Below are 25,373 nucleotides of genomic sequence, written 5' to 3'. Positions count from 1 at the left end.
ATGGCTCTTTAAAGAACAAAAAGTTATTTAGGCGTCAATTCAGGAAGGATTTCAACGTGTATTTAAATCCATTCCTATTCAGGTTTACAAGCACATGCTTAACTTTAGGTCTATGCTCAGGTCCCACTTTGCTTTCCAGGGTCTTTTGTGAATAGAAGGCCTGCCTGCATTGAGGCCTCACTGTATCTAGAAAAACCATGTAATAGAAGACATTGTAGAACAAAAAGACTTTTCAAAGATGTATTATTCATGCTTGTGGAAAATCACTAACTCACAATATCACTGAGCTACTAAGCTATCCAGACCCAGTTCAACAGAATACAAAAAGCATGCAACATTGTTTTCCTACTATAAAAGAGCACTCTTTTTGTAAGTATGCAGCTAACTTAACATTTAGCTACCTTTAATTTTTTCCTGTAGAGCTAAATTTTGCCCCTCAATATTCTTCTGATGCAGCGTAGCCTCCAGCAGCCTGTCTTCTAGAGCAACTATTGTCTGCGAATGTTGTTTGATTTGTTCTTTATATTCCACTATCTCTTCCTGAAGTTTCTGCTTCAGTATCTCATTCTCATCCCGAATGATTTTTAGATGATTCTCTCGCACCTGTAACTGCTCCTTCAACATGGCCTAGGAAACAGGATGCATTAATTCTGTGAAAATTTGGTATATTTTAGCAAGACAGGATAATGACAAATATCTTTCAGCGTGGGCAATACGAGTAGTCCCCAGGCAAGTAGGTATTGGGGAAAAAATTCAGAGCTCTATTCCTACTGCTTCCTCTCTGCCATGGGGGGAATGAGGGAATATGCTATGCCTCATGCCCTCCTCAGGCCTTGCACCTGATTGACGCTCCCTGCTGAGAGATGTGCGCAGAGGCGGTGGGATGTTTGCTGTAGGATTGGAAACCTTCCTTCTCTAGCTCCTTCACTTCTTGACTCTTTCTCTTGCTCCAGGGACCAAGTCCTGCAGCTTAGATGCTGTTCTTGGCCCATCATCCTGGTCCCCTTCTTCCTCCAGCACTGAACCCATCTTACAGTTTTACATTGGGACTGGCAGAGTTTGAATGGTTATGTTAAGAACCTTGCTTAGGCCACCGGCAACATCTGAAGCTGGGATTTACAGAGCTAAAAAGATAAGGCACTAGCAACAATCCCCGATTCTGGTTACAATCAGGTAGAAGGTGACCCCTCAGTTCAGCGATTCAGGAGGGGACCCTGGGAGAGCTTGAACCAGACTTGCTCTTCATGATGTAATAAAAAAATTGCATTCAGACAAAACTGTCTCTAGTTCAAGCCCTGCTAAACCATCTCCTGCTATGGTGGTTACCTCTCTTTTTCCAGCCTCTTCTAAGCTGTCCACAGTTTCTCTTAGTTTCGAATTTACAATGTCATCTTCTTTTGATTTAAGTTCAATTACCTAAGTCAGAAAATAAGTGATTAGATGAGGATAAAGACCCAGAATACTTCCTTTTATTTCTAGTAGTGCTGAAATCTATTTGAACACTGTATATGAGAAGTAAGGGAGATTTTATGGTACAGCTTATTGGACAAACTGTATAGCTGGGAGAGATGTTGAACACTATATAAGCCAGGGTAGTCAGAGGTTCACTCTAAGGAAAAGTTTCAGATGTGCAGTACTGAGCTCTGAATTAAAGAACTTAATTTTCACTGGAAGTCGTTTACAATGGTTGCAAAAATTAACTTCTGAACTTCCTGCTGTTATCAAATGTTACAATACCAGTGTCAAATGAGTCTGCATTCATCCATTCCTCCAACCGCCATCATATATGGCTTCTAATCATGACATTTTGGAAAGATTAGCAAATGCCTTCTTTTAACACCCTCATGTTACATATGCATATCTGAGAAATAACCCTGGGTGCAACTGGGCACAACAACAATCAAGTCAAGGGAGATGTTCCCTTTTATACCAATGGTGAATCTGCTGCACAGTCATAGACGTAATTCAGTTTGATAGTTGGACATTAGGCCATGTGCAATAAATACAGGCGAAAACTAACCAGTAAATATTTTATCTGATTGTTATCATTAATACTATTATTTCAACTGGAGAAACCCACTATCATGTACTTCTCATTTTCTTGCACAGATTTGAAAAAAGGTCAAAGCTGCCTTGCTGCTACAATGGGTTTAATGAGGTAGTTCTAGCTGGTGCCAATTATTTCAAGTAAAGGACACATATATAGTCCTTAGAAACATCAGCACAGAAAAGACCATTTGGGTAGGCTAGTGATTACGGAGGAACCGTTGACATCGTTGTTACTGCAGAGAAAGAGAGCAACATTGCATTGATCTAACTAAACCCCGTGGCATAGATCTTTGCTTTTCCTGATGGCTGCTGTTCTTGCTTCAGGGATCTTCATCATTTCAGAGTCCTATGGATGGTTGACCCATATCCAAAGTGTTCGTACCAATGTGTACATACAAGCACAGGCTGAACACAAAGCTTGCACATTCATTTTACGGTGACATTTTGCACATGACCAAAACACCATGGCCCATCGACCACCAGTCTGATGGAGTCCATAAGGTACACTGGATATATCAAACGAGGAGTATAAAGTATTCTCCTTTGTCACTGGATTTCTACCAACCTCGGTCAAATGTCTCAACTGACTTTCCAAATCTTGAACCTTCTGCTTTTCTCTCTCCAAAAATTCCTTTAATTTATCCTTCTCTGCAACGACAGCATTTTCTAGAATCTGAGAAATAATATCATATTATCATGCAAGTACCAACAGCCACCCTGTAAGGAATATTACATTGAGGGAGGATAACGCTGAGCTAGAAAAGGGAAAATGAAAGCAGTGAATCACAACTGTGGAGGGAGGATGGGTTTTGAAGGAAGGCTCGCTGAGTGGGCTCTTTTGAAAAGAAAGGGGGGGATACTTCAGAGAGGCACTGCAGCGATGGCAAAAAGAAAAGAGGAAGTGAGCCGGCTGCTGATTAACTGATTAATTTGAAAATCGGAAGTGTAGGAAGGAAGTTTCTACAGGGGACTGATGAGCAATTCACACAAAACTATAATGCATGGCATCGCTGAAATACAGCTACTAGCAACCCATTAAAAACCAGTTGGAGTTTGTAAGTCCCCACAAAGTTATTTTAAACGTTATTACTGCTAAATAAAGTGTTTTTACAATGCATCTTTCATCCTCAAATCTCCAAGTGATTTACAGGTAGCAGTCGAGTCTTGCAGCACTTGGTGAGGTAAATAAATCTACTCCTATACTTTCTCATATACAACATGCACACACCAATTCAGTTGCTGGAAATCGGTGCGTGCAAGATGTGCAAGAAAAACCGTAAGAGCAGGTTCTGCCGCTCATGGGTAAAACTGAAAGTAAAATCAGGACCAGTAGGTAAAAAAGACCGTCTTTTTTCTGGTCCTGATTTTACTTTGAATTTTACCCATGAGTGGCAGAACCTGCTCTTACTGCTAGTCTTGGCTTGGCTGCCTAGCTGCTGCAACTCAGTTACTTGCTACGAGGAAAGATTTTTTTTCTTGTTCATTCTTCAATACACAAGGTGTTCATTGTATCCTAGGATGTGTTATGTGCAAGACAGTACGGTACAGCTTTAATTCTCTTGCTCAGGCTCACATGTAGAATTTGATTCTTTGCTGCGCTAATCTGTCGATCACAGTATCTTTCATATTCTTCTCCTGGTCCCTATCATAGTTTATGTTCCTTTAACATGTGGGCTGTGATTGCAAGTCTCGATCTCCTCCCTTTAACTAGAGCAGCGCAGGGTATGGTAGGCGTAGGTCCAGAGGAGAGCGCTACTGAAGAAAATACACAAGTTCTTCTGACTTCATCATAGCCAACATTTTACCCCTGGGCTTTGCAGGCATTTCGATCTGGATGTGCATTTGCAAGATACAGTTCCTCTTTCCTAAACAGGCAAACATAATAAATGTTTGTACATATTCTTTGTGGGTAAAAGAAACACTGTACAAGGAACAGCTCTATTGTACCTTTTTGTTCTCCTCCTCCTTCTCCAGGACAATAAGCCCGATCTTGTTTTGCAACTCTCTCTCGTATTCCAGTTTTTGTTCATTCAGCTTTTTCTGTAGCAGGGAAGTCTGAGATTCCTGCAACTCGTCTAATTGGGCCTAGAGGGAAATTTTTGTTAAAAAAGATATTGAGGGACTCGTATTTTAAATTAAGCAGGCTGAAAAGAAACCACGTTAGATGTTAGCAACTTATTCCAAAAGGAATGATATTTTCAAGCATTTTTTTTCTTTAATATATAGTGACTTTGAAAAACATTGCCCAATTCTGATTTGGTATTTGAACAATGAGAGCGTGATTCCAGGCAGGCCGTGCTGCCGGCACATCCTCCTGCGCTTCCTATATTCCTCCGCTTTTGTAAGACAAGGCTGTCTGTCTATGTCCTTCGACCAACGCAGCTACAACCAACCACCCTAACGCATGGAAGATACCCGCTCTTGTAAAATACTCAGTGACGGTTTGTAAACCAAATCTATAATAGCTCCTATGATTTTTTTGTCTTTTATTCATACAAATCCACTAAGAGAGTCTCAAGCCTTTTATTTTACCTGAAGTGTTTGAATTCTGCCCACGGTTTGATGATGATTCTCCTGCAGACACTTAATGTATGAAGCCAACCCTTGGAAAGAAAAGATATATTTCAATGACATGATGTGGTTTTTATTACTGGAGGGTTCTGTCACTTCAGCCACTTAGTGGGAAGTGATGATGCATGAGAAAGGTTTAACTAAGGGTGCAGCTTGTTTTCCTTTTACATCAAACAAGGCTGGTCTTCATTTCAATCTCCTCCTTTATAGCTTCTCTCTTCCCTTACCAACTGAAGAGGGGATCAAACAGACCTGCATGGAATAATTATCCCATACCAAAATGTGGGTACCATGTCAAGTGTTGAGTACGGTATACAGCTACAAAAGACACAGGAGAGTGAACATCGTTTCTTGTTTGTGTGCTATTCAATACGGAGGCAATTTACTCCCCGTCATTAGCTACTCTTTTGAAAAAGGAGCATGCTATACCCACAGACGCACACGTACACATCGGTACATGTACATGTACACATACATACATATGCATACCCCCACACACACACACATTACACACATACCAATAATATGCTGCATGGTATAGTTTGAGCCTTCAAAAGCTGGATTGGCTTTCCATTACACACAGCGTTCTCAGGCTCTTTTGGCACTCTAAGCTATGCTAGCAAAAACAGCATAAGAACATGCTCCTGCCATGACTTCCAGTGTTGGCTGCCTTCATCCACCCTCTTATTTCATATTTATATATGTAAATGCATTTTGTAGAGCTCTGTTAGCATTCACGGCACAGGGGAATTTTCCCTCTGCTTTCCAGTGTAATTAATCACCGGAGGTTAAACTACATAATATGACTGACATGACACAATAGACTGTTCTGCACCAAAGCATGAAAAGCTATCTGTTTTTCCATACACAATCGAAGCTAACTTCTTCCCAGTGTATCAGGAATAGCAACTGCTCTGTTTCAAAATAGGGGTTAGAATGGAACAGAAAGACAAGACAATCTGTTTCCCGGCACCGCAGATAAGAGAGCTGGTATTAAAGCAGCTAGCAATGCTAAATTCACTGTCAAGGACCTTGTATTCTATTGCAGAGAGAGAAAAACGCCACAAAATGGATAACTTCAATGGAGCAGGATATCTGATTGCATACAATCCATCATCTATATAACACATTTGAAAAGGCAAATACTGCATATCTCGGTTTTACACATTTCTTTTCCAGCGTTCCAGGTTTGGATGACTTTTATGGCTGGTATAAATAACATTTTGTATTATACAGAGAGCAAAATAAAATACTTTTTTTAAAAAAAAAAAAAAAAGGAAAAATAAGATAAAGAAAGAACTGCTGGAAAATCAAAGTCTATTAGTGCTCCAGAATGAATAATAGCCAGAGCAGAAACTAACTAACCTGATAACACTCAAACACTACCTGAATCCAAGTTGCAAACTTAAAGCTTTATTCCCCCGAAGTTTGGGAGTGCCAAAGGTGAGCTTATGGCTTAATTCATTATACATGTAACAACCAGCTATTACAATTAAATAACTAGACTCTGAACTAAAATGTGGAGATGTTCAGAGCTAGATTCTGGTTTGGAAAGAGGGCCTAAGAAGCTGAAGGTCAAAAAGGGCTCACGATGACCAAGGGACTGTTTTTGGTACAACTAGGACAGCAGCCTGTTGTTGAACAACATCCCCCCCCCATGACTTTTTATACATTTGATGCAAAATAAATCTAGGGTAGTGGTGGGTGAATGAACAAAATGACCAGAACTATTAATATAGTTGAGATAATGTCTTTCATTTGGAAGCTTGTCTAACTCTGTTACACAGTTGGTCCAATAAAAGATACCACCCTAAGAAATCCTTGCCTCCTCCATAGTTTCTGGGCCATCCTGGCTACAACATCACACTTGCACTACCAAAGCTACTAAGGACTTCTTAAACATTTTTTTTTGTAATGTAAAGGACATCAAACAAATATTTATTATGTGATTGATTTTGCCCTATGCTGCAAGTTCCCTTTTTTTCCTCATAATAGTAAAATTGTCCTCTTTGTCCTGACTTTCTCCATATTTTCGCATTATGATCAATCAGCCTTAAGGATGATTTACAAAGCTGCAGGTTCAAAAATATATTGCTGCAATGTTCAAACTACTGTAGGATGATGATCTCAAAGGAGTTCACATGAGTTGGCGCTCATCTCCCATTTCAGTGAAAGATGAGTGCCTAAGTCTCTTGAGTTCTTCTGAATTTCCCAGCTACATAATACAAAACGGTGAGCTTGAAAATTTAGTATCGGAACCATCTGCTTTCCTTATTCTACTTAGCTCTTCTGATCTTCTAACTAGACCTGGTATTGAAACGCACAGGAATTTTGCTGCCTGTTACTCTGCACATGTCCTCTTTTGACCCTATCTCAAGCTATTAGTTGCTATGCTCATTCCTGGTTGTCGCAAATTATGGGCTTTAAGATTCAGAAGTGCTCATAATTTAATGTGCATTTTGAACGTGCGTGCTTAGTTCATGGAAAAGCATTTCACATGAGGCCGATGAAAGGAAAAAAGCACCAATAGCAAAATACAAACCTTTGTCAGAGTGGGATGCATCAATCCCCACATCCTGCAGGAGCAGTTCAATGCCTTCTACCCACGAGAGTAAACTGTTCAGAATTGCAATTACTGGTGTGTGGACCCACAAGACAGAAGTGTCGATGCTCAGCTCTTGAAGTTTACAAATCTCTGATTTCAAGCTATGGCTGCAGTAGGAGGTTTTTAAAAAAGCCTGAAAAAGAACTAATGATAAACCATCCAGACTTTATGGTCATTTGGGTCTTAAAGCAACAGATAAAACACTGAACAGTTTATAGCAAGATACACTAAATTACTGCTCTCAAAATCATGCTCTCTTTTAGGACTACTTTTTGCAACAGCTATCAGGAAAGTGTTTTTATTTATTTATTTATTTTTTTTAGACTATAATGCTATTTTCCTCACTCCGTTGGATACTGAATATGCCCTGTGTCGCAGAGCACCGGGGTGCCCTGCTCTTAGAGGGGCAGAAACTGCCAGAGGAAAAGCTCTGGCAGTGCATAGGGAGCCCTGGCGGTGATTAGGGAGCACAGCTGTGGGTTGCCGGGGCAACTAATGAGTGTCAGCTGGCCGGAAGGGGCAGGGCCTGGCCCTTATAAAGCCCAGGCCTGAGGCCAGGCTGGCAGTTCCCTGCCAGCAGCCAGAGAGGCAGGAGCTCTCTCAGCCGTGACACAAGAAGCAGTGAGACCCGCGAGTACTGCTTGAGCAGAGTTACAGAAGGCAGCTCGGGAGGCTTGAGCCGTGGTGTTAAGTTATAGCCAGGCGGCTTCAATTTCTGTTACAGCCTAGGGGCTTGTGGTTTTGCTTTGGCGTTGTTATTTATTAGACCGGTGGTTTGGGTGAGGCTATAGGGGTTGGAGGAGGCCTCATTGGGGACTCGCAACGGAGGGTGAGGACCCCAGCGCCCGAGTGGGCGCAGCATACTCATAGGGACTCACAGTGGCGTGGGGGCCCCGGCGCCAGTGAGGGCACAGCGTACTCGGGGGGGAACCCACAGCGACGTGTGGACCCCGGCGCCAGTGAGGGCGCAGCTTACGGGGTGCTTAGACCCCAGCCCCAAAGAGGGGGCGTTTGAGAAGCCCCAGTGCGGGTGTAGCGAGCCCTAGAGAGGGGCAACTTTGAGAAGCCCAAGTTGGGCACAACGAGCCCCACGATGGGGCAGCCTTTTTAAGAAGCCCAGTACGGGTGTAACAAGCCCCAGAGCGGGGCAACTATTGAGAAGCCCCAGCGCGGGCGTGACGGCCCCAGGAAGGGGGCAATATCTTAGAAGCCTGAGTGTGGGTACGAGCCCCAGGGAGGGGGCATTATTGAGAAGGCCCCGAGAGAGGGCGACAGCATTGAGAAGCCCAGTGCGGGCGTGACGAGCCCCAGGAAGGGGGCAATACTTTAGAAGCCCAGGTTGGGGCGCGGAAAGCCCCAAGGAAGGGGGCGGCATTTTAGAAGCCCGAGTGTGGGCGCAGAGAGCCCCAGAAAGGGGGGCATTATCGAGAAGCCCCAGTAAGGGCATAGCAGGCCCCAGGAGGGGGCACTATTGAAAAGGCCCAGACAAGGGGCAACAGCGCAGAGAAGGCCCCGAGAGAGGGAGACGGCGCAGCGAAGGCCCGGAGTGGGCAAGGAGAGCCCCAAGAGGGGGCGTCAGTGTACGGAGAGAGACAAACCAATGTCTGTCCCATCTGCGAGGCTTGGGGCGTGGTATTAGGGGTGGTTGGAGCCACGTGTAGCCCATAAGGCTAGGGTGCCCCGAAGCACCCATTTGTGCTGGACAAGACCCACGAGGGGTCCAGGAGTCTACGTGTCCAAGAGGGCATAAGGCAGCCTCCCAACTTAAGATCAAAGACGTGGCGGGCGAGAATAGAGGGTGCCCTTGGGCCGACTTGACACGGAGAGGGGGCCTCAAGGAGATCACGGCCCTCCTGCAGGACCCCGCCGTGACACCCTGTTTTTTCTGCAGTATCCCTATACTGTCATGGTCACATCCATTGCGTTCTGCACTCAACAGGGTTTAGCCCCCTATTTCAGAGGGGGGGGTTTAAAACTCCCTGAGTGGGGACCTGCCTACTGCTCTATGGTACAATGTATTTCTATTTTTGGCACAAATTATCCCTATTAGTTCATAGCAGCCTTAAATATAAACTTCTTCCCAGGAGGACTTTTCTAACTCAAGTAAAACCAAATCGGATCCTGTGTAACAATAGGAAGTAACGTACAGCACCTACTCAGCAAAAGGATTGGGCCAAACGATCATTTTAAAAAATTCTGAAACAGCAAAATTTTTAGTTTTTCCCACCCCAGGCCCCAGAAATGTTACAGGGGTCGAATTAAAAAGAACTTATATTCTTAAGAGTTTTGCATCTAGTACTGGAGGTTAATGGGAGTTTAGTGCCCAAATCCCTTGAGCTGTGAAAATTCCTGCCTACAATTCCTATAAGTCCCTTTTCCTCTGGTTTCAATAAATGACATTTTACTGAGCAGTCTGACTAGCTAACAGCAAAGCTGCTTCTGCTGAAATGGATACTGACTATTACTAGTCTCATAACTTGATGAAGCACTAAAAGAAACCAACGTGGCATATTAAAAGAATAAAACAAAAGTTGCCATTGTTTTATAGAACTGAACAAGACTTTTGTATTCGCATATAAATGACTCGTCAGAAACTAATTTGTCCTTATACATGCCATTGTCATAACTGCAGGCACAGATTTTGTGGAGTGCAATTCTAAAAATCTGGAACAAACTATTTTCAGTTCACTTTGAAGAAACATAAAAGTTGCATTCATGCTTTGATCTTGGATTTTACTTCAGTGCAATGACTACAAATTTAGTTTTGGTGCTCGGGTCCCTGCCATTTGTTTTTAGCAAAGGCCTAAGGACTGAACATGAACGATTTTACACGTAAAATGCAGCTTAATGGCAATTTTCTCCTGCCAAAAAAACAAAAAACAAACCCTGAAATGCTCGCTCTCTTATATGGTTTATAAAAGGGAGGTCTGCACTTGCACTAAAAAAATCAGTTTTGAAAATAACTTTTGTACCAACTCAGGACGAAAAGCCAAATCCTCATCAATTTTAGCATGAGTGAAATTCTGCAATATTTCACTTTGGAAACACTGCAGGAATGTCTCATTGCTTCTGAAATAAAATAATCTCCTTTGACCGCCCCCGGGAACCTTAAAGCCTTAGGAATCCAACTTCCGTGGCAGCACAGCAAGTGATCTGGGGAGCTGGAAGCCCTGGGAGGTAGGAGATCTTGGACTCTCAGGGTCTCTTGCAGGCCAGTCAGGATCTTGGAAGCCTTCAAAGTCATAGCTCCACAGCAGCCCACCAAGGGGGAGTCCTGATCCCTAGGCTTCCTGCAAGACAAGCTACCAAGGAGAGATCCAGGCTGACAGAATATTTCATTTTCAATAAAATCATTTTTTGCTGAAGATAAATTTCCAAACAATTCTAGCAGCGAAGCATTGCCATTTGTAGAGTGGCAGTTTATCGCCTCCATGTGATATGCCAGCGGATCTCTGCTCTGATTAAACCTCTAAATTAAATCTGTCTTCAGGACAATAAAGTGCAATATATCAGCTAACATCCAGTTTACAAAAGAGACTTAAACAAGTGACCTGGATTTCTTCCAAAGATTTCTTTAACACCTCAGCGCTTGCGTGTTGAGCGTCCTTGGAGCGTATTTCCTCGTCTAATACTTTCTCCTTTACATGAACCTCCTCAAAAATCTGCTTTATCTTCTCGAGTAACTGTCAAAAGCATATGAAGGGAGATACAGAAATAAGTATGTTAACAAAAAAGACATGCCCATTTTTTCATTTGAAAGTCTTAATATATAACAGCTTAGATTTTTTACAAATTTCCCAAGTCAGCAAAAAAAAAATGGCTGTAGTATCTATGGTAGCTTGGTGCTTCGCCAAATTATTTAATTATTGTGACTAGGCATAAAGAGCATCCCACCCCCAACGGGCCAATTTTCAAAAAAACAAAAGCTTCTCAAAGTATGTTGGTGCTATCTAAAATTTGGAGGCAAGAAAGAATCATATTTCCTCTTAAATCTTACCTTCCTCTTAATGTTACCTTCTGTTGCTTGCAGCTAAAAAGGTCAGATTATCCTCAACCTATTGATTACTGCTGTTATAAAAATGTCTGATCAACCAATTTACCCATACAGTCCTCACCATTTCTATTCCTCCTCCTCCCTGTTCCAAAATCACCCTATCATATGTTTAAAGACATCTTAGCTCTACGCTCGTGAGCTTCCTTCGAACCAGGTTCATTTTGTTACCTGGTAGGAGTTGTTTGCTGCGCACGGTCTGCACGGAGACAAGTCTCTGCAGCCCGGACAGGGGCAGAGTCGTTACAGATTCACTTGAATTTTCAAATGACCAAACGAATCTGTGTAATTAAGAACGTGGCCCAGCAACAAAAGCTGTGTAAACAAACCAAAATGTTCTTCCCTTAAGTGTGAGAGAGGTCAATGAATTGATATTAATTTTCATCCCAATTAACCTGTTGATCTGTCACCGTCTTCTCTGCAATGTCTTCTGCCGAGTACACGGTTCCAATCATTTGGCTTCTGAAAGACTTCAGCTGAAACAGAAATTAATAAAGCAAAGACAATCACTGGCAGAGAGAATTTCTGTTGCATCTATTTGCCTTGTCTTCACTAGCCCGGAAAAAATCAATTAAGAGGGGACATCAGCTTAATTATTTTGTTTTATTAAAACCCTCTATAATTACAGTGGGCAGCAGCACTGAAAAAGAACAGTAATTATCAATTAATTTGGAGATCTTAGGCCTACGATCGTTGACCTTGAAGCCCCTTGTGTGTTTTTGCTATTGCATCAGGATGCAAAATAAGCTCACAATCAATTTGCTACCGGAACAGTCCACAACAAGAACTACTGTTAAACTGCTGGTTTACACCATGCTGATAGCATAGCAGTATAATTAATAATATCAGGCATGTTGTCTATTCAGGGAAAGGGTATAATCTGCACTGAGGCTCTCGGGAGACTGTCAAATCCATGTCAGCCACGTAACAGTGATTCCCCAGAAGCTCGTGCCATCTTTCTAAGTACAGTGTGTTAAACAGAATGGGATGAAGGAGTGTACAGACAATCTCAAGCAACACCACTGCAAAAAGAAGAACCCCACAGTAATATCCTAAATAAAGAGAGCTAACCTACAAAAGAGACGAAAGTGTTTAATTACACGGCAGCAAACGAGAAGCAAAAGGAATTATTAAGGGACTTGGACAATTGTGATCCAGATCTGCTCCCACTGAGATCAGTGAGGGTTTTGACATTAATTTTACAGTAAGCAGTTTTGGGACAGCAATGACGGAGGTGGTAAAGGTCAAGTGCTAGAATGGGATTGAAGGAGAGTCTTGCTCACCCTCCAGCACCAAACTGAAAAGAAGATCCAGCTGATTTCCCTGAGTTACTTCTCAAGATACCCCTGGAGTACTTGCAGTCAGGAATGACAACCCTGAAGGTGGTACAGATGTTCCTGAAGAACAAAGGTACCAGATTGCACCAAGCATCAGGTATTTTCAATTATTTCCCAGTTCTTTTACAAGGTCTTTGCTTAGGTCGCATTTTAAATGCCACAAGCTGGACATATTGCTAGACAGTTGCTGGTGTAGCTACTCCGGGTGTGATTCTCAAATACCTCCTACCTTTAGTGAAGCAGTTAAACCAACCCAAGCTTTTGAAAATGCTACCCCCACTGTGTATTTTCAGCAACAAATTGCAAACATTTCCAGCTAACTCAGCTCAATGTAACCTTAGCTAACTGATAGTGGTGTCTCTTGGGGCTTATGTCCCTGAGACAAAAGTTTTATCTTTTGTGGAAGCTCTTGTTAAAACACTGGCAGGATTTCACTGAGAAGTAGCTACTGCCAACGGCTTGCAATTAACCCTTTGCAAATGAAGTGGATTATTAACACAGCTCTATTTCAAATTAACCCAAGTGCAGTTTCTCAGCCCAGTGTCAGCTAGATTTACATTGGTAAGAATATTGCTAGCTGAACTGTGCTACAGGTTAATGAAGAAGATGGGCACGAGACAATTGCTTTGAGTATAGTTTTTGGACAGGTATAATAACACTTGTGAGACGCAAAACATCTGCATCCATGTGGAACAGAGGGAAACTGCCAAAACCCACCAGCAACAACTATATTTAAAGAGGGTCATAAATAATATAGTCCTGTAAGGACAGGGCCTTAAACCTGGAAATTAAATGCTGAAAGGATTTGCAATTGCACTAAAACAGATGCTTATGAAATTAAAAGTACTTTGCAAAAGGGCTTGTTCTTCACCGAGTAGATTCAGTCAGTAACTGTGGGACAGGGATATAGGGTGCTGGGCAGGATAATAGAAAATTGAAACACAGGTTTGTGCATCATATAAACTTTAGCCATCTATAAAAGAAACATAGGAATGGACTCTTATAGCCACAATGCCCAGAAACTGGAATTAAAATGAATGCGTCGGCCACAACGCTCTCTGCTCGGTTTTACACATTTCTTTTCCAGCGTTCCGGGTTTGGCTGACTTTCATGCCTGGTACAAATAACATTTTTCTATATAAATGCTACTGCCAACTACACCGTCGACTGCAGAGTGAGCATATTTCTTTTCTGTAACCTCTACCTGAGCTTTCGCTTGCTCCAAATCACCTTTAACTAGGCGCTCTCTGCGACCCATCTCTTTTAATTGGAGAGATTTCCTTTCACACTCTTCCTTCAGCTCCTCTTCAGCCTAAAACAACGAAATCATTTGAATATCAAAGTAACATCACAGAACAGTGCTCTCAGCAGTTCTGTCACAATTATGTACAGAAGCCTTTTTAAAATAGCATAACCCATGCAATACCATGTTGGACTATGCAATGTTACCTCCTTTTTAAAATATGCATCAAAGTAACATCACAGAACAGTGCTCTCAGCAGTTCTGTCACAATTATGTACAGAAGCCTTTTTAAAATAGCATAACCCATAGATAGCTTTGCAATACCATGTTGGGCTATGCAATGTTACCTCCTTTTTTAAATAGGCAGGCCTTGGACATATCAGCTATTTTTCTTCCTAGCTGTAAGTAACTGGTAGCTAATCAGCATCATACTTCTAGCCACATTCCCTACATTATCTAAGTCTCTGGCTCAAGAGTTATTTGGGTCTCTTTTGCACAAGATAAAATGCTACCAAATAAGCCTTATTCTGAAGTCAGTCTATAAACACAAGATCCCTGTAGGCTCTTTCACTTACTAGTAATTTAGACAACTCCTCCAATTTTCACCAGTATCAATATGCCTTACAGAAATTAAAAGAACATGTCTAATTTTCCATGCACGTGCAACAGTGCAGCCAAGATGTGTGTGTCAGTACATGGCTGCCCTCTACTGAATGTAACCCAGCCTGTTCAACTACCAGTTGGTCGGTGATTATATAGCTGTTGGCCAGCAAATAGCATTAGTTCTCTATTACTATAGTCAAATAAGAGAGAGTCTCCTTTAGTTTGAATTAGTATTTCTCAACCAAGACACTACAGCTCCTTAGGATACCACGAGATTCTCTTCAGGGGGTCATGGTGCGCCACACCATATGAATGCTGTTAGGTGTGCAAGCACCTACCCATGATTCGCAAGAGAAACACAGAGATTTTAAATAGGAATCCATATTGTGAAGAATATTTCTGAATTGTTGTAGTCTTCCTGAGTTCTTTGCAACGGCAGCGTTGCTCTATTGTTTTTCCCTAGGCAGCAAATGAGTGAAAATTAAGAGCTGCAAAACTCTAGACCTCTTGGTTTTATCAGACTGACTAAGAAATTGCAAAGAAAGATAATTTTTTTGCAATCTTTTGGCCATACGCACGCTTCTTCAGGCTGAGGACAGATCTTTAGTCTACGCACAGCCCAAGATGATAAAAATCCTCATAGGTAGAAAATAAGCTGCGTTTTGCACAAGGGGATTTTGAGGCTGGAAGTCTGTTCCCGTAGGTCTGTGAGAGTCTTTTGTGCAAGCTGCTCCTTGATGTACAGATAAGGCTTTCAGACCCAAGGGAATGGACTTCCAGCCTCAAAATTCACCTGTGCAAAATGAAGTTTATTTTCTACCTACGAGGAGTTTTACCACCTTGGATTTGTCCTCAGCCTGAAAAAAGGTGCACGTGCTTGAAAGCTTGCAAAGAAGGATATTTTATTTTTTTTCGTGATTTCTTAGTTGGTCTAATAAAAGGTATCATCTCTGAACCAACAGTTCTAGAGGTTTTTTGCATTTCTTTTTGTCTCAGACCGACATGGCTACCAAATACATCCCTAAAACTAAGAGCCAGCATTTTCCAAAGGGTGCTCCCCAAGTCTAATGAGGAGCGTCTTGAGTCTAAAAGGTTGAGAAGCACTGCTTTAGATGATAGCAGTTTATTTTACTGGTACTACAGGCCATGTATTTGGTCTCACTGGCACCTGGTTAGCCAGAGAGTCTCAGAATGCTAATCTTTTCAGGACTGTACGTTAGAGGACGGCAAGTGGAAGGAAGAGTTACCTTTGCTTTTTCTGCAAGCCTATTTTTTAAGACTTCCTCTTCAGTGCAGCGCTTCTGTATTTCTCCCTGAAGCCCCTTCGCTTGAAACTCAAGCTCTCCAATGCGCTGCAGAAGCCCCGATAAAATACAATTAGCTATACAAAATAAGTCAGCCAGTTTAGATCGACTGCATTTCAATGATAACTTCATTACATTAGCTTCAAGGTTCTCTTTGTTTTAACTAAATGAGTTAAAACAGTTATTACCAATCCTAAACCATTCACTACTAAAAAAAAAAAAAAATCATTTCCCCTATGTATCAGCTTAAAGATACTGGATTTATGGAGCTGGGTAGAAATAATCATGAGTTGGTTTGGGAAGCTAATTGGTAACGCTGCACTTAAGAACAAGGCAGGTAGGTTGGTTCCTTGTTTCATTTTCCACTAGATGAAGTTTACAACCTTTACGGTGATTTCCACTTACAGTTTAAATCCTATTTCAAACTAAATGCCATTGCACTTAGTGGCCATTAAAATATTTCCTGGAGTCAACATTTCTTCAGATCTGCTACACAGTTAGGTCCCTTTCTATTACAAGAACTGGATTAAGAATCATTGTTTTAAAAATGTCTAGTTTAGCACTCTCTGGGGACATCTGGTTTCCACTGCTTGCTTTCCTGGGACTAAAACAATCCAAGCAACTAAAAACTAAGAAAACTAACTCACATTTTGGTACGTAATAACTTCCCTCTCTCCGAATTCACGCTTCATTTCCTCTTTAATCCTAGAACACTAGAATGAATAGCAACCAAGGAGAAAATGATCAAGCAAGCAAGATACTAACAGTTGTATATTTTGCTGAGCACATACCACAAGAGCATGGTACTACCATAAGATCCCCTTCCCACAGGAGGCAGAGTGCCCTCAATTCACAATAAAAGCAATGACAGTAGCACTGTGAAGGACTGGGCCTTTATAACTCCATATCAGGGCTTAAAAAAGAAAAGCAAAACAGATAATTAGCAGAAAACCAAGCTGCACAAGACAGATCCCCTGTGTCTAAGCAAACGGGGTGGGTAAAGAAAATACAGATATAAGGAAGAAAGGGCTAGAAGAATTCTTTCAAAATAACCCGAGCCTGCATTCAACAGATATTGTAAAACAATTATATTGCATAATATGTCTATGCTCTGGGAGAAGCTGTCTAGAGAAATCACTTGTATCCATAAAGGTGGAGGTAGTTGAGAGCCAAATTCTGATTGCCGTGTGTGTGTGTGTGTGTGTGTGTGTGTGTGTGTGTGTGTGTGTGTGTGTGTGTGTGTGTGTGTGTGTGTGTGTGTGTGTGTGTGTAGGCACACTCCGGAAAGCCCAGAGGCATAGTATAAAAGCACTCGGCGAAGAGGTTTTATGCCCTGATTCTTCCTAAACTCCTGAAGCGGCTTCTTGATGAGCTCTGCACAGGAGGGATGTGCTGGAATGCAAATATAGGCAAGGACCAGACGTTTTCTGCATGTAAGCATTTGCCTCTTGACCTGATAAAGGAAATGGTCTGCTCTGTCCCTCTCCCCACTACTAAGACGCAGCTAGGTGAGAAGGAGAGGGCTGAAGTGTCGCAGGCCTTCCAGTGCATCCATTCTGCAATCTTTCTTTTTCCAGAGTCCCTAGGGCTTTCCCCAGTCGCCACTCTCTCAGAAGTAATCTCACTGGCATCAAGGGACTGGCTTCTTGCATGGGTAAGGGCTGCAAGCCCAGGCCTCCGATACCACTAGCTAGTGTTGGATATGTGCAGGTGACTCTGTGCAAGGTGAAAGATCCTTGCAGGTCTTCTACAGCGCTACCACGGATCTAGCTGGAGTACAGATTGCGGAGAGCGGGTGCTGAGAAATACCGAGCGTCTCCTGCAAACTGTGAAGTTCCATCAACTCCCACAGACTTCACAATGTACAGAAGCGCAGCAGATTTTCGGCGAGGGAACTGCATCCACACTGAGTCACACGGAGAACTCAGAGACCTGCTATTTTAAGAACGTAGCTGTTTTTTTCACTAAACCCCGCAGTTACAGGTCTCTCAAACCATCCACCTTAAAAATCGAAGACGCTGATCCAAAACCCAAAGGAAAAGGAGAGCAAATATATGAATTTAGTTAAAGGCAAATAGGTTTGGTTACTTATTACCTAGTGGTAATTCATGGTTACAGCTGCCTGCTCTTTAGGAATTCTCCCACCGTGCCCTGTGAAACTCTGGAAATCCCAGCCTTTCAAACCCTTAACAGGACACTGTGGCTCATGTACCATTCGTTGAGCACTCTCCTCTTGAACACAGTCTTGCATAATTGCACCTGCACTGTGCTCCGGTAAAGCCTGGGAGGTGTTAAGGGAGAATGATCTGCAATGAAGGATATGCGAGTGCGTGAGCAAGAAAGCTGTGAACATTTCTTGGATCCAGTACGTGTTGCTGGGTTTTTTTCTATTCAGGTCTTCTTCACAGTCCCCCCCCGCCCCCCTTTCTGTTTGAACTACAAAACAGTTAAAATATTCAGGAACACTCCTTGGCCAAAAGCAATTAATAGTTCTTCACTTTGAGACTGTTCTACAGATGACATGGTTTTGCAAGAGATGCGAGTAGAGTGAAAGGTAACAGCTTTGCTGACATAAAAGAGGGAATGTTTCGGCAGTTTTCTTGAAGAACATATTAAGATGATCGTGGATGATAATTGGATTCGGCTGTGGGACACAGCAGTTTGATTGTATTTCAGCAGTTTATGCCTACATGTTTGGAAATAATTTAATGTGAGCACTCTCATTATGGATGATGATGCATATAAAATCAATTCCTGAGGAGCACCCGGGCCCAGGAAGGGAAAAACCTTGGATGGAAACCGGCAGCTCTGTAAGAGCAGAAGCCATAGAAAGACTATGCAGCATGCCAACTCTACAAATCGACCTATGTATCTGGCCCTCACCATCACATTTCCACTGACTTCCAGTTGACATGGATCAGGCTCTGCATCTCAGAGGGAAAAAAGAAAATCACTAAGGGAAAGCTGTTTGAAACTCTGGTTTTCCAAAGCTCAAAAGCAGGGCCCAGGAGTTGAATAGATGTCAAATGCAGGCCTCCGAGAGAAGAAGAATGGTTCCTACTGGGAGAATATCTGCAATTGCCCTCTCAGGAGATGGCAGGTACCAGGTGATGACGGTGAAGCAGCAATAGCAGCTTTGCGAGACCACGCTGCAACAGCAGCCACATGACTTCTCCCAGTGGCATCCAGGAGGACAAAAGAAAAAGTGGGGGCTCTGGCGTGCCAAAGCCCATGCTCCAAGAATTGGCCCGTGTCCCCCCACCAGATAATCACATCGACTTCAGACAAAGAAATGGATCTGGCTTTCACTCCCCCCTAGGCAGGAACACAAACGTGCTCACATGTACGCAGTCAGTTCTGCTCCCTTTCCTTCCCTTTGATTTCTGGCTAAAGTGCCTGGCCTGGCTGGAGAAATGCCATACTTCATGGGCGGCTGGAGTGAGCTCAAAGCTTTCATGTCCAGCTCCACCCACGCAGAAAGCCTGCTGGTGAGCAGTTGGTTTGCTCTTTGGCAAATACGCATGGCACTGGGCAGCCCTGTGGCCCTTCCCTAGGATGCTCGAGAGAGGTGGCTATCTGTCTCAGTCTGATGTTAAGCAGACAGCAAGGCAGGGTCGGTCGGGGGGACCTCAGAGACAAACTGGCTCAGAGAGGCATAAGCTTTTGTAGGCAATGTCCTATTTTGCCAGGATGCTAGAAACAGTGATAGCAGCCACAGCTCCTGGAGGGCCCCCCAAATACTCAAGTTGGCACCACTGACTCTACAAATGAGCACGGCTACAAACAAGCAGCAAAGCAGGAGGCAGGGAGAGGAAAAAAAATATAGGTGCCAGCTAAATAAAAGTGTAAACCCAGCCTAGAGCCACAAATTGGCCCAATCTAAATACTGAGTGTGTTTGCTAATCAGGAGAAGAAAGGGAGGAAGCTATCATGGTGCTATTAATATACCCTGTTGAACACACCCAAATACCAGCTGCAGAATCATTTCAATCTGGCATTGCACAGTTTGTGCAGAGGGAGTCTTAGCACCGGTGAAGTAAACAGCTGGGTGTCAAATAAGTAGAATTCACCAAATTCGAAAGCTCAGGCAACACAGCCTAACCGAGACACTCTGAACGAACCACTCGCTCCTTCATGAAAGGTGGTAGTTATAGGTGTAACAGGTCATTAGCAGGGCTTTCTGGCCCAAGTTAATACATTAGGATTTGGCTCGTTTTTGTTAGATATGCAGTTTTTTAAATGATCCTGGAGCAGCTTCCTGGAGTGCTTCACTGTAGCATTCATTAGCATAGTCCTCTGCTGGTGCAGACAAGTCTATAAAGTCCTATAGCTTGGCATTTTTACCAGGCTTGCAATAATGGAGCGTACATTTAGCAGGAAACTCAGTGCTATTCAGTGGAATTCATCTTGAAGAGCAGGAGAGGGTTCAAAGTGCCAGAAGCAGACAAAAATCCTGAATTGCCTCGATATGAACAGCATGAAATCTGAGATTAATACAGAAACTGAATAGACTAGATTGAAGAGTGGCATTATATGATGAGTATATATCTTATTTAGTTAGTGTGTGCATATATACATCTTATGTAGCCAGTCTATGGACGTGGTCGGACCCAGAGGGTGGTGGTTGATGGAAGTCAATCGTCATGGTGCCCTGTGACCAGTGGGGTCCCCCAAGGCTCTGTCCTTGGACCTATTTTGTTCAACGTCTTCATTAACGATGTGGACATTGGTATCAGAAGAGGACTGGCCAAGTTCGTTGATGATACCAAACTCTGGGGTAAAGCATCCACACCTGAGGATGGGAGGGCGATCCAGGCTGATCTTGACAGGCTCAGGAAATGGGTGGACGAGAACCTGATGGTGTTTAACACTGAAAACTGCAAGTTTCACCACCTTGGGAGGAAAAACCTGCAGCATGCTTACAGGCTCGGCAGTGCACTACAGATGAAAGGGACTTGGGGGTCAGGATTGACCGCAAGATGAACATGAGCCTTCAATGTGATGCTGCAGCTAGTAAAGTGAGCAAAACACTGGCTTGCATCCATAGATGCTTCTCAAGCAAATCCAGGGACATCATTCTCCCGTTGTACTCAGCCTTGGCGAGGCTGCAGCTGGAGTCCTGCGTCCAGTTTTGGGCTCCACAATTCAAAAAGGATGTGGAGAAGCTTAAGAGAGTGCAGAGGAGAGACGTGCACATGATCAGAGGTCAGGAAAACAGACCTTATGAAGAGAGGCTGAGAGCCATGGGACTCTTCAGCCTGGAAAAGCACAGGCTCAGGGGAGAACTGATAGCCACCTGTAAGTTATCAGGGGTGCTCACTAGGATCTGGGGGAACGTCTATTCACCAGAGCACCCCAAGGGATGACCAGATCAAATGGCTATAAACTCCTCCAAGACTGTTTCAGGCTGGACACAAGCAAGAACTTCTTTACTGTCCAAGCCCTCAAGGTCTGGAATAGACTGCCGCCAGAGGTGGTTCAAGCGCCTACATTGAACACCTTCAAGAAAAATTTGGATGTTTATTTTGTTGGGATCCTATGACCCCAGCTTACTTCCTGCCCCGGGGGCAGGGTGCTAGACTGGTCCCTTCCAGCCCAAATGTCTATGAAATCTATAGAGATAGATACTACAATGCCTTTTGGAAGTAAAAATCTCCCTGACTCTTCACTTCTTGTCCGGTACTGAAATATTCTACAAATCCAGAAACTAGAGGTACTGGGCCAAATCTGTCCCTGGTATTAGTCTGCTAAAATCTATTAAGCACATTTCATTTACATGTTTTCCTAAACCATTTGCAAGACGGTAAGTAAAAGAGTACATAAGTATGAGCATTAACCTTGGCAGAAACAAGTGCAAGCTGATTATCCTTCTCCCTGTTTTCCTTCTTTAATTTATCTGCATCCAGTCTCAGTTGCAGTATTTTCTGCTGCTTTACAGAAATGTCTTTTTGCAAACTAGTCACCAGGCCTGTGAAGAACAGAATTTAGGTCAAAGAACGCTACAGCACCTTGGTTATGAAAACCCTTTAAACATTGAAGGAGAAAATATGATTCACTGTATTTTAAAAATATCTGACTTAGAAAACATATTCAGATTTAGAGTATAAATTCTGGGAGTGATGCAGTGTGGCTATTTTTCTCAGGGAATGCAGTGCTTTGGAGCATGCACCATAGTCAATAAGAATAACTCTCTTACAGCTCAGTTTTTCTTGAAAAATGATGCTTTGTTTTGAACCGTAGGACACTTGTCCCTGAGGACCTGTGTCAGTAAATATTAAATATCCTGTTTACTTCTGGAAAACTAAGATGAAATGAAATGTTTCTGCTAACAGGAGCATATTGCGAAATGCTGTTTAAAGAAAAACACCAAATAATTTGTGCAAACAGCCAAGCCCTTTTGATTGTTAAGTCACTGTATAAACACAGGCTGGAAAATGGCTTATAGTCTTTAAAATCGGAACCTGCTATAGATATCCAAAGCTTTGGACACTGACCTTCAGCAGCTGTACAAAAATAACAACAAGGCCATTAGCCTTCTCCCAGTTTAATTTTTTTTTTAATTTATCTGCATCCAATTATACTTGCAATTTTTTGCCCCTTTACAGCTCCCCCATCAAGTTCCACTAAACTCAATGGAGATAAAACTGATTTAGGCGAGTTGGCAGTCCGCTTTTTGGTGACCAAATAATTTATTTCAAAAGAAAAAAAAAGAATGATAAAAAAACTACCTGCCCCAACCAACACTACAGTTTAGGTCCTGTTGTTCCTTATTTCTACTCTACTATTTCACAGGTCAGAAAGGATTAGTAAGCCTTCAAGAAACACAAAAAGTACAAATAATTTGATAAGATCCAGATAGCCACTGAGAATCACTTCTCGCAGGAAAAGTTTGCAAGTATTGGATTTAAAAAAAAAAATACTGCCCTTATAAATTATATTTTGACCCTTGTTCTAAATGTTACTCTCCTGAAATGTCAGAGAAAATGTACCTGTGGTCAGAGTTTGGTCCTTCCTTAATTTCTCACCCTCTTTTTTCAAGTTCGCAATTTCTCGATCTTTTTCCAAGAGAGAATGGCACAAGACTTGGCTGGAGCCTTTCTGAAGATTGCTTATCTACAAAATACGTCCAAATGAATTACTGGTCACCTTAAACAGGAAACGGCTGAACCAGCTTAAGACTTACAAACCTACCTCTGTATTAAATTTGAACCAAACTTTTTTTTCCTGAGAGAGTCGAAACAGGACGACGAGCTTTTTGTTTGGCTTTTTCATGTATGCTCACATCTACTCTGCCCAGTTTGGATGGACCCAAAAGGAGAAGGGATGCATTAACATGAGACAAAACGTTCTTGCTACATTTCCAGATTGATGGGAGAAAGCAAGTATCAGAGTCTTCACTTGAGAAATTGCTCTCCCAAGATCTCCAGCCCAATTCTTCAGGCCTGAGAGGGTTATAGTTTATATACATATATAAAAGCCTAACCGCTTATACACGTGCGCACACACACACGCATATATATATATACACACACAGAGCTTATGACAGTTTATATACACATATAAAAAAGCCTGACAACTTATCCAAACTAAATTAAACTTCCAAACTGTTCACATCGAAAATCTAATGTAAAAAACAGACCCAATCCATAATCCAGATAGGGAATGTATGGCTTGTATACTGGTGGAAAATTCTAACAAAGTAACCTTCAGAAATATGTGGAGTTTAAAAGCTGTTAATATGTGCAGCTTTTATATAGAAAAACAGCTAAAAATGCTAAAAAAAAAAGGAAAATGTTTTATTACAAATAAAGATCAAGCACATTACTTAGCTATGTAGTTCTCCCTATCATGGTCTTAGAGACCATCAAAGAAAGGAAATATACATTTCCCACTGCTGAGATAACTGGCTTTTTGAGCCTAATTCAAAGGGGATTATTAGAAAGTTGGAAGGAGGGAATTCACTGGTTTAGTAGCATTTGTGAGAAGGACAGCTGTATCCGCAAACATGTCCTTGCAACAGAAAAGAGAACCCAGCCACGGACAGCTTATGGAAAACAATCGCTGATAGATGACACAAATACAATCCTACTTTGTATCCAGTTTTTAAAGTATTGCTCTTCCCTTGTTCTTTGCATATTTGCATATTTTAAAAGAGATGCTGTATATTTAAAAGCCAGTCTATAAAAGTGTATTAAAAAGTAATCTCAGATAATACACATGCCTCAGCCATCACACCAATTTGCATGGCTTCGCAGTGATATTCTACAGAATCATAGAAATGAGGCTGGACGGGACCTCAGGAGGTCACATCTAGGCCAGCCCCCTGCTCAAAGCAGGACCAGCCTCACCTAGGTCATCCCAGCCAAGGCTTTGCATAGCCGGGTCTTGAAAGCCTCCAAGGATGGAGACTCCACCACCTCTCTAGGTAACCTTCAAGTGCTTTACTACCCTCCGAGGGAGCGAGCCTTTCATAATATCCAACCTCAACTTCCCTTGCTGCAGCTTGAGCCCATTGCTCCTTGTCCTGTCATCTGCCCCCACTGAGAACAGTCCGGCTCCATCCTCTTTGGATCCACCCTGCAGGTATTTGATATCCCACCTCGGTCTTCTCTTATGCAGACTAAATCATCCCATTTCCCTCAGCCCCTCCTCACCAGTCATGTGTCCCAGCCCCCAAACTGTTTTTGCTGCCCTCCACTTGACTCTCTCCACTGTGTCCACATCCTTTCTGTAGTGGTGGGGTGGCCAAAACTGGACACAATACTCCAGATGTGGCCTCATCAGCGCCAAATAGAGGAGAAGAGTCACTTCCCTCGATCTGCTGGCCATGCTCCTACTAATGCAGCCCAGTATGCCATTAGCCTTCTTCACACCCAGGGTGCACTGTTGGTTCATATTCACCTTATTGTCCACTGTAACCCCCAGTTTTCCCATTTTAAAAAGTGTCTTCTCTATCCTGCATTCACATAAAAGACCTACACAAATAACTGGGGGAGCTAACCATCTCCTTGTACAACAGAAACAACAGAAGTATTTATTCCCAGAGGGGTGTCCATACACAAAGTAAGCAAACCGAAAGAAAAAAAATATATTCTTTGCTCTAATCTTTTGCAGGTCCAGCAGTAAGATGCTTCTTGCACCCGTGAACGAATATTTCTCATTGCTAAAGCAAACAGCAGAACTTCAGAGAGAAGTTTGAATCTTAAAGCAAACAGACATCCCTTGAAGTGTTTAATACCTGCTCTTTCAAGGCTTTAATCTCTTCTGTTTTTGCTCCAATATCTTGCTCAAAGCTGAGTAGTTTCTGAGTAAACTCAACATCATTCCTAGCAGCCTCCTGAGCCATCTTCTTTGTCATCACTGCAATTTCATCCTGAAGATTTGCTATCACTGTATCTTTATGTTTGGACTCGCTTTCAAGACCCACAAGACGACTGATTTCATTTTCCAGTTTTAGAATTGCTTCATCCTGAGGGCAGATTAAATTAGGACTATTACATGCAGCTGACGATGCAATGCAGGACACGTTCCAAAAAAGGTTTTGAATTATTTTCACTAGAATTTACTGTAAATGTTCTGTCTACAAAATACTATGGCTGCACTTTCTAGT

At 42.5% G+C, this 25,373-nt stretch overlaps 1 protein-coding gene across 10 annotated transcripts in view; it reads right to left on the bottom strand.

Annotated features, from left to right (window-relative positions):
• The window catches only part of FHAD1 (forkhead associated phosphopeptide binding domain 1), a 54,111-nt gene that overhangs the window by 18,145 nt on the left and 10,593 nt on the right, over positions 1–25,373 (bottom strand). For 7 of the 10 annotated variants that reach the window (XM_025194091.1, XM_006037685.3, XM_025194096.1 and 4 more), the window contains 14 exons: positions 25,002–25,232; positions 22,753–22,876; positions 21,601–21,731; positions 16,411–16,476; positions 15,707–15,811; positions 13,818–13,925; positions 11,672–11,752; positions 10,777–10,908; positions 7,163–7,358; positions 4,582–4,652; positions 3,997–4,134; positions 2,615–2,722; positions 1,327–1,416; positions 402–627 (listed from right to left, as the gene is read on the bottom strand). In XM_025194091.1, the coding sequence (XP_025049876.1) occupies positions 402–627; positions 1,327–1,416; positions 2,615–2,722; positions 3,997–4,134; positions 4,582–4,652; positions 7,163–7,358; positions 10,777–10,908; positions 11,672–11,752; positions 13,818–13,925; positions 15,707–15,811; positions 16,411–16,476; positions 21,601–21,731; positions 22,753–22,876; positions 25,002–25,232 (1,807 nt within the window). The remainder of the gene's footprint in view (positions 1–401; positions 628–1,326; positions 1,417–2,614; positions 2,723–3,996; positions 4,135–4,581; positions 4,653–7,162; positions 7,359–10,776; positions 10,909–11,671; positions 11,753–13,817; positions 13,926–15,706; positions 15,812–16,410; positions 16,477–21,600; positions 21,732–22,752; positions 22,877–25,001; positions 25,233–25,373) is intronic. The other 3 variants (XM_025194094.1, XM_025194098.1, XM_025194099.1) reach the window with 3 other exon arrangements.

This window comes from Alligator sinensis, unplaced genomic scaffold (genome assembly GCF_000455745.1).
Source record: "Alligator sinensis unplaced genomic scaffold, ASM45574v1 scaffold1907_1, whole genome shotgun sequence".
Lineage (NCBI taxonomy): Eukaryota > Metazoa > Chordata > Crocodylia > Alligatoridae > Alligator > Alligator sinensis.
Note: the sequence above shows the minus strand (reverse complement) of the source record. Positions and strands in the feature narration are given on the sequence as shown.